We start from the raw sequence: 9,931 nt of genomic DNA, 5'->3' as shown, positions 1-9,931 counted from the left end.
AACTAAGATCCACATGCCCTTCAGCATTAAAAAAAAAAAGAAAAAAGGCAGGTATTATTATCATTCCCATTTGTAGGCAAGGAAACTGAGGGACAGAGATGTTTTATTGCCCATGGTCACTCACCAAGATTACCCATCTAGCAAGAGATGAAAACAGGATTCAAATTAATGCAGTCTTTTGGACTCTGTGGGAGAAGGTGAGGGTGGGATGATTTGAGAGATTAGCATTGAAACATGTATATTATCATATGTGAAACATATCACCAGTGCAGGTTCGATGCATGAGACAAGATGCTCAGGGCTGGGGCACTGGAATGGCCCTGAGGGATGGGATGGGGAGGAGGGAAAGGGGTTCAGGATGGGGAACATATGTACACCCATGTCTGATTCATGTCAATGTATGGTAAAACCCACTACAATATTGTAAAGTAATTAGCCTCCAATTAAAGTAAATTAATTTAAAAAAATTAATGTGGTGTATCTCCAGTTGTTGTTCAGTCACTAAGTCATGTTCGACTCTTTGTGATCCCATGAACTGCAGCACCAGGCTTCCCTATCCATCATTATCTCCCCGAGTTTGCTCAAACTCATGTCCACTGAGTCAGTAATGCCATCCAACCATCTCATCCTCTGTTGGCCCCTTTTCCTCTTGCCCTTAAACTTTCCCAGGATTGGGGTCTTTTCCAATGAATCAGCTTTTCACATCAGGTGGCCAAAGTATTGGAGCCTTACCTTCAGCATCAGTTCTTCCAATCAATATTCAGGGTTGATTTCCTTTAGAATTGATTGGTTTGATCTCCTTGCTATACAAGGGACTGTCAAGAGTCTTCTCCAGCACCACAGTTTGAAAGCATCAATTCTTCCACGCTCAGCCTTCTTTATGGTCCAACTCTCACATCCATACACAACTACCAGAAAAGCCCCATAGCTTTGACTATAGGGACCTTTGTTGACAAAGTGATGTCTCTGCTTTTTAATACACTGTCTAGGTCTGTTATAGCTATTCTTCCAAGGACCACACGTCTTTTAATTTCATGACTGTAGTAACCATCCTCAGTGATTTTGGTACCCAACAAAATGAAATCTGACACTGTTTGCACGTTTTTGCCTTCTCTTTGCCATGAAGTGATAGGACTGTATGTCATGATCCTAGAGTTTTGAATGTTGAGTTTTAAGCCAGCTTTTTCACTCTCTTTCACCTTCATTAAGAGGCTCTTTAGTTCCTCTTCACTTTCTGCCATTAAAGTGGTATCATGTGCATATCTGAGGTTGTTGATATTTTTCCCAGCCATCTTGATTCCAGCTTGTGATTCATCCAGCCCAGCATTTTGCAAGATGGCATTTCACAAGATGTATTCACGCTCTGGGAGATGGTGAAGGTCAGGGAAGCCTGGCATGATGCAGTCCATGGGGTCGCAAAGAGGCAAACACGACTGAGTGACTAACAACACTGCATAGACATTAAATAAACAGGGTGACAGTATACAACCTTGACGTACTCCTTTCCCAATTTTGAACCAATCAGTTGTTCCATGTCCGGTTCTAGAGCCTCACTGCTATTAACCAAAAACCATTTCGGGGTGGCAAGCTTAAAACCCAGCCCTTACAGACTTCAAATCTTTGACACGTGAGTAATCAGTGAAGGCATCAACACTGGCTTCATCTGTTCCCCTCATATCGGGAAAAGTGTGACGCACCTTAGCTGAGACCATAGAAAACTCTACAGATTCATCTCTAAAATATCGACTCAATGGACATGAGTTTGAACAAGCTCCAGGTGACAGTGAAGGACAGGGAAGCCTGGCTTGCTGCAGTACACAGGGTTGCAAAGAATCGGACATGACTGAGGGACGGAACAAGAAATTTAACACTAAGCACTGACCCATAAGATGGCCAGTTTGCCTGAACTGAACCGATTTCAGGCTTTAACAGTTAAGAGCCCGGAGTCCGCAGATTGACAATTAAACTGCAAAAGGCGTAGAAGCCTCCAAGAGAAACAGTTTCCCGCCTCCCAGCCGGTTGCAGCTCTCTCGAGAACAGCCTCGCCAGTGCAGGGCTGTGACGTCAGTACAGGCCCTAGGCCAGCCCCCTGGGGTCTTTCTGCTTCTGCGCGGTTGAGTAACCTAGGAGTTTGCGCGCTTAGCTCTGCCCAGCGCCCCGGAAGTTAATGCAGAAGCCACACCCCCTACTCGGCCGGCCGGGACGGAGCCATTTTAATTCATATCTGAGTGGGCGGTGGCGATTCGTGTTGGCCGTCTGGCTCCGCAGGGCAGGGGGCAACTTTACTGGTTTGGGGTGGTTTTTAGTTTAATTTTTCTTTTCTAGCTTGGCATCGCGGGCCAGTTCGTAATTCTAATCGGCTGAGGCCATGTCAGGAGACGGAGCCACGGAGCAGGTGAGGAAGGAGAGTGGTGGGGCCTCGTGGCGACCTCTTCTCTCCACATCTCTGTTCGTCCGAGTACTCCAGCCATATTCGCTTGAGGAAGGAATCAGGGGTCTAATGAATCCCAAGGGCTGGGTACAGAAGTACGGTGGGAATGGGGAGCGAGATCTGACTGAGATTTGAAACTCTTTTGGCTTCTCTTAGGGGTTGATATGAACAAATATTTGATTTAGACAATAGCTGGGAAACTACTCGTCCTGTTTAGGTTTATGGGACTTAGCTGGTGAGATTCTTTCCTTTAATGCCATTTCGGTGTTTCAGTTCAGTTCAGGAATTGATTATTTTAACGTGTACTCGCTGTTTTCGAAAAACTTGACAGTGTTCTCTCCAACCGCCTTTCCGATATACACTGTACCCAGAAACTGGTTACTAGTTTGAGAAATAATTTGAGATGAAACTGATCTGAAGAAACAAATTCTCGCCAGAGCCAATGAGGGAGGAAGCAGTTTAGGAGTAGAGGATCGTTATGCCAAGTTGGGAATTTTGTGGCTTTCTCCCGCTCCCTCCCTTAGCATTTCATTTTCGTTTTTCTAACGACACAGATAATTGTAGAATTTGATAAATCCGAAATGAGAAGTCCGATATGGACACTGTAAATAAAAACAGCTGTTTTAGTACTGGATACGTGACGTATAAGTATTACAAAATTCAGGTTTTTTTGTCAAATGATTTGTTCCTTTTGCTTTTTATTCAGAATTTTGTAGGATAGGGTTTACCTTTTAGCTTGAAAGAGGAAACTGATATTTTATGAAAGATGTCAGGTGTTTTTTTTTCGATTTATGTTCAGTATGTTTAGGTAAATGGTTTTTAAAATGGAGGCTAGATAGACTGCAGATTTCAAGTTCGAGTTCCTGAAATTTCCCATTGCCATAGCAACGAAATACACTTACGTTTCCGTTTTTCAAGTGCCCGGCTTGTGGAGTGGGAAGTGTTCTTGGAGATTGACAGAGATGAGGCAAAATTGGAATGTTTCTATTGAATAGAATAGAGTGACTGTAAATTTTATTGTCGTTAAAGTTTGGATAAACTGAATTTTGTGTTTGCTCGTCGACAAATTTCTGTCCTGAAATTTTCACAGTATTTACATTTTACATCCTGTTAGAATGCCCCAGATTGCAGTCTTTAAATTGTTACGTCACGTGTGTTTACATATACTACCCTTCTTCTGGGTTCCTGTTTTGTCACCTGCAAATGGAGGAGGAGTAATGTACTAAGGTTTTCATTGAAAGTTTCACGAATTCATTGTGAATTCTTAAATTTATCTAAAATTGTAAACACACAGAATTGGTGCTATGACCTTTTCAACTCAGAACTGTGGTGTTTTAAGTGGGAGAGAAAGTGGTAATTTTTTGAAAAAAGTTTCACCCGTTAGTTTTATGTGTCAAGTTTAGGACATAAAGAAAAGTGCAGTGAATGCCTATAGTACAGTTCTTCACCTAGAATCGACAGTTGTTGAGTGTTTGCCATATTTGCTTTATATCTTGTACATAATTTATTTGAAAGTAAGTCAACACATATTCAGCCCCCCTTATTTCAGCTTCTCTTATACAGTAAAAGGACCTTAATGCTGTTTTATAACCATTATACCATTTCCCATCTAAGAAAATAGTATACCGTATCACTTCTAAAAATTAGTCCATATTCAAATTTCCTCAGTTTCTCCAGAAGGCAGTGTGATTCATAGGGTTTTATTATATTAAAAATCAGAATCTATAATGTAGGTTATTTGCATCATTTGATTATGTCTCTTGAATAGTCCCTTTATTTTTTGTCCCCTCGGATATTTATTGTCTAGTCGAAGAATCCAGAACAGTTCTCTTGTAGAACTTCTCATTTTCTGTCTAGGTTTATTTGATCTGTGTGTGTGAGGTATCATTTAACTTGTTCTTTCATCTTCTGTATTTCCTGGAAATTAACAGTTATGTCTAAACTCAGAGCTTTGATAATATTCAGGTTAAATATTTTTGTGTATAATATAGCATCGCATCAAAAGGCACTTCATGCTAGGTTATTCCACTGTTAGCAATGGTTTAAGTTTGTTCACTTGGTTAGGGTAATGACTGCTGGGTCTTTTCATTGTAAAGAATTATTCCCCCCTTTGCAGTTAGTAATCTGTGGGTTGATAACTGTGTTCCTCAATAACCTTTTATCTAGTTATTTATTGTCAATCGATAATCCTTGAATAAATAAGTTATTTCCTTGGAAATGGCAAATGGTGATTTTTTTTTTTTTAAATTCTGTCTCTACTTATTGGCTCATACTTTTCCTCAAAGACGAAATTCCTGTTTTCTTTTCCCCTCCTTTTAGAAAATTGAATATTGCTGTGGATTCATGGTGTTTTCTGAATTTACTATGATAAATTCAGCTATAGCTTTTTTTTTTTTTTTTTTTAATGCTTAACTTGTCCTAACTTTTATGGTGCTTCCTATATATTTTTTCCATCAGTCTGTAAGACATTTTTGGACATCTGATGACCAACAAAGAATTATCTTCATATAATCGTTTGGATTTTTTAAAGATACATTTCAAACATGCAAGGAAAAAAAATAGTATATGATGCTTCTATTACAGAGCTTTGTCACAGCTAAACCTGTTTTCTCCATACCTTCACTTACTCTTCCCATCTCCATTTGTTATTTAGTCAATAAATCATGTCTGACTCTTTTGCAATCCCATAGATTGTAGCCTGCCACTCTTCTCTGTCCTTGGGATTACCCAACCAGGAAGATTGGAGTGAGTTGCCATTTCCTTGTCTTGGGGATCTTCCCAACCCAGGGATCGAAACCACATTTCCTACTTGGCAGGTGGATTCTTTACCACTGAGCCACCTGGGAAGCCCCCCACCTCCATTACTTTGAAGCAAATCCCAGATATGATATTATTCAAATTTTAACTGGAATAGTGGTTACACAATACCTTGAAGGGTGACATGATCAAAAATACGAATCAGCTAGCTTGCTTGATGTGTAAGACAACAGTAAATGAAAATTTAGGGGGAAATTGAGTGATGATGGACAAGGGGGAAAAAAAAAGACTAAACAAAAAACTTGAAGAAGAATGAGAAAAAGATCAAAACCACTCTGAATCATGGGTTTGCTTTGGAAAGATGCCAAGGGGTTTCCCTCCTTCGGGATATGAATTGTAGATTTCTTTTAGCTGTTTTAGCATTGAAACTCAAAAAAATGATAATTTGTTCAGTAAACCTGATAATATTTTAGATTTGTTATTCAATAATACAGATGGTCATTTCTTGGTATTGAACCTCTGGATTTGTGCTCTGTGAAAGAGAGAAATGTTTGTAGATAAGCAAAATCAAGAGTGAGGTTTATTGTGTGTGTTATTTTTTTTTTTAACTCTTGTAAGGATGTTCTATTTTACATTTAGAGTGTTTAAATTACTTTGCAGTGTTGGTGGGTATTCTGGAGCCCCGTGTTTACTGTTTTTGCCAGTTTAGTCATGACAGAACCACATGCATATAGATTTTCCCCTTGACAAAAGCACATCTGGTTCCCCTGTGGAATTATGGCTCTATTTTTATCTTGTACATTTTTTCTAACTGCTTGATTCAACTTTTGATCTCATTCTTTACACCATTTTACCTTGTGCGCCACCTCTACAGCATTTAATAGGCTATTTAGAGTTTGTTCACTGAGTTTTGAATTGAAAGGGCTGCCTTACTCATTATTCACCTTAAAAACCTAGATTACTGTTTTGGTAATTAAAGGTGAAGTGGATAAATTTTTGCACTCAAGCCATATGGTATATGTTACAAAATTTTATAGAATTGTATCTTTGGGGAAGACAGGTGCTTATGATTACTGATAATACAAAGTAAAGTATTTTGGACATAAGAGTGAATGGTTTCTAAAGTTTTGTAGACCAACAGAAAAAGAGGAAGCGAGAGATGTATTTGGCCAAGTCAATTCCGATGAAACTTAAGTCCCTAAACTTCTGATTCTACAGTTTTGTCTTTCAGAAATAAGATTTCAGTTTTCAGACAATTCATAGCCTATCCTAGAGTTAGGAAGGCCTGAAGTATAAAAAGAATGATCTTTACTTTGGGGGCGGGGTGGGGGAGAATTATGTGACTTGAAGAAGCTCAAATTAATTGCTAATAAAGTTCATAACAAAGCAGAGAATTCAGGGCCATAAAAGTGTTTTGCTTTTGGTGAAAAATAAGTTTAGGAAGATATAGAAAATATGAGAAATATGTGTTCTATTTTGTACTTATTAGGAAAGAAAGATAAAACTGAAACCCGATTTATTTTGTTGAGTAACGATTAGTATCTAGTAGTGGTTAAAAGGAAATAGTGCCTATTTTAAACCTAAGTGGGTGTGTGTGAAGGTTAGAAGAGGAAGGGAAAAGGCCAAGAATATATGTTATAATGATAGTCTTTTCTTTGGATACAATTATCTTTTTCTGTTTTTAACAAAATCTTTCTGTAATAGCCTTTTCTAACTTTCTGCTGTCCTATTTTAAGTGATGCTTAGTGTAACAGTTTTGCACAGGCAAGTTTGATTTGATCTTATTGTTAATATTTCTTGAGGAAATTTACTATATAGGATATTCTATCCGGCAGTAATTGTTCCTAGGAGAGATAGATCTGTGTTTACAGTACTGGTTTTCCCGAAAAGTACAACAGAGGGAGGTTGTGTTAGATGAGATTGCATTCCCTCTTCCTTAGGAACACGGAAATTTGCATCCTAGATAGGCCTTCCAGAATGGTAAAGTCTATTCAGATGTTTGTATCTATTAAGTGGATGATTGCAAAAAAAACAATAGTTTTGGACTTTTCTGCCTTTATCTCTAAATCTTTATTCTTTTTTAGACAAGACCTAGTTTTGAATTTGAGTCTTCTTCTTTATAATGGATAGTTGGTAATGGTGTGAGGTTGATTTTAAAAGAGATTTTAGTTGGGCAAATGTTTAACCTAATTTTAGATTAATGGATAGTTTATGATAGGCAGTAAATATTTATTAAAACCCCAAAGGTAAAACTATTCTTAATTCTTGTCTTTCTAATGTTTCACTTAGTTTATCAAATAAATTAATATTTTGGTCCCTCCTGAACAAAAGAAGCTGCATTTTTCACATTCTAAAAGATTAAGATTTTTATGTATAAAACAAATACTTCAATGCTGTTTGTTTCCTAAGGAATGAATAAACAAATTTAAGAAGCAAGTATGATAAGTATAATTATTTGGACCAATAACTATTAGGCTGCTTTTTCTAAGTTTTTGAAATGGTTGTACGTTTAGTAGATTTAAGTTTTTGAAAGATTTGAAGGGATTATATGCAGGATATATATTCAGATTTGTTCACTGAAAACGTCTTGTAGTTTTGTCCCGCTGGTAAAGGAACATAGGACTAAGCTGGCATCCAGTACTAATGTCACCTGTCAGATAAAATGCCTTAGGCATATGAATTGGCTTAGTTACTTCTTGAATAGTCTTGCAGAGTACTACTCTAGTCTAGTTTTGATTTTGAAAAAAAAAACTACCAAGAGAAACTTAAGAGTTGAAAAGTTTAGTGTTTGCAGTTTTCTTAATATTTTAACAACAACAACAAAAGGAATGACTTAGGTCTGATTCTGCTTTATTTTTGAAGAAACTAACATTTGGGGAAACACGTATTTACAGAACAGATGAATTAGGTAGTGTTTCTCAAAATGGAGTCAGTGGTCCATTGTATCATATTCACTTAGGTACTTCATTACTGCCTGTATGTCAAGTTTAGATATATTGTAATAGATTCTGTAGGTGAGGCTGAATATCTTCATTGGAAATAAGTATCACAGTGATTTTTATGTAAATGAGTTTGTAAACCACTTAGGATAGGGATTGAAGATACTTAGACCTTCAAAGTTGGTTTTGAATACATATGATAAAATAAATGGAGAAAAACATTGCAGATTATACACATGGACATCACCAGATGGTCAACACCAAAATCAGATTGATAATATTCTTTGCAGCCAAAGATGGAGGAGCTCTATACAGTCAGCAAAAACAAGACCAGGAGCTGCCTGTGGCTCAGATCATGAACTCCTTACTGCCAAATTCAGACTTAAATTGAAGAAAGTAGGGAAAACCACTAGACCATTCAGGTATGACCTAAGTCTAATCCCTTATGATTACAGTAGAAGTGAGAAATAGATTTAAGGGACTAGATCTGATAGAGTGCATGATGAACTATGGACGGAGGTTCGTGACATTGTACAGGAGACAGGGATCAAGACCATCCCCATGGAAAAGAAATGCAAAAAAGCAAAATGGCTGTCTGGGGAGGCCTTACAAATAGCTGTGAAAAGAAGAGAAGCAAAACGCAAAGGAGAAAAGGAAAGATAAAAGCATCTGAATGCAGAGTTCCAAAGAATAGCAAGGAGTGGTAATAAAGCCTTCCTCAGTGATCAGTGCAAAGAAATAGAGGAAAACAACAGAATGGGAAAGACTAGAGATCTCTTCAAGAAAATTAGAGATCCCAAGGGAACATTTCATGCAAAGATGGGCTCGATAGGACAGAAATGGTATGGACCTAACAAGATACTAAAGAGGTGGCAAGAATACACAGAAGAACTGTACAAAAAAGATCTTCACGACCCAGATAATCATAATGGTGTGATCACTCACCTAGAGCCAGATATCCTGGAATGTGAAGTCAAGTGGGCCTTAGAAAGCATCACTATAAACAAAGGTAGTGGAGGTGATGGAATTCCAGTTGAGCTATTTCAAATCCTGAAAGATGATGCTGTGAAAGTGCTGCACTCAATATGCCAGCAAATTTGGAAAACTCAGCAGTGGCCACAGGACTGGAAAAGGTCAGTTTCCATTCCAACCGCAAAGAAAGGCAATGCCATAGAATGCTCAAATGACTGCACAATTGCACTCATCTCACATGCTAGTAAAGTAATGCTCAAAGTTCTCCAAGCCAGGCTTCAGCAATACGTGAACCATGAACTTCCAGATGTTCAAGCTGGTTTTAGAAAAGGCAGAGGAACCAGAGAGCAAATTGCCAACATCCGCTGGATCATCGAAAAAGCAAGAGAGTTCCAGAAAAATATCTATTTCTGCTTTATTGATTATGCCAAAGCCTTTGACTGTGTGGATCACAATCAACTGTGGAAAATTCTGAGAGAGATGGGAATACAGACCACCTGACCTGCCTCTTGAGAAACCTATATGCAGGTCAGGAAGCAACAGTTAGAACTGGACATGGAACAACAGACTGGTTCCAAATAGGAAAAGGAGTACGTCAAGGCTGTATATTGTTACCTTGCTTATTTAACTTCTATGCAGAGTACATCATGAGAAACACTGGGTTGGAAGAAGCACAAGCTGGAATCAAGATTGCCAGGAGAAATATCAATCACCTCAGATATGCAGATGACACCACTCTTATGGCACAAAGCAAAGAAGAACTAAAAAGCCTCTTGATGAAAGTGAAAGAGGAGAGCGAAAAGTTGGCTTAAAGCTAAACATTCAGAAAACG

The 9,931-nt window shown here is 38.1% G+C and overlaps 1 protein-coding gene across 2 annotated transcripts in view; it reads left to right on the top strand.

Moving 5' to 3' along the window:
* Positions 1-2,215: 2,215 nt before the first annotated feature.
* CSTF3 (cleavage stimulation factor subunit 3) overlaps positions 2,216-9,931 on the top strand; it is a 67,963-nt gene continuing 60,247 nt past the window's right edge. For both annotated transcript variants that reach the window (XM_042233327.2, XM_004016384.6), the window contains exon 1: positions 2,216-2,395. In XM_042233327.2, coding sequence (XP_042089261.1) covers positions 2,369-2,395 — 27 coding nt within the window. In that variant the 5' untranslated portion in view covers positions 2,216-2,368. The remainder of the gene's footprint in view (positions 2,396-9,931) is intronic.

This window comes from Ovis aries, chromosome 15 (genome assembly GCF_016772045.2).
Source record: "Ovis aries strain OAR_USU_Benz2616 breed Rambouillet chromosome 15, ARS-UI_Ramb_v3.0, whole genome shotgun sequence".
Taxonomy (NCBI): Eukaryota; Metazoa; Chordata; class Mammalia; order Artiodactyla; family Bovidae; genus Ovis; species Ovis aries.
Note: the sequence above shows the minus strand (reverse complement) of the source record. Positions and strands in the feature narration are given on the sequence as shown.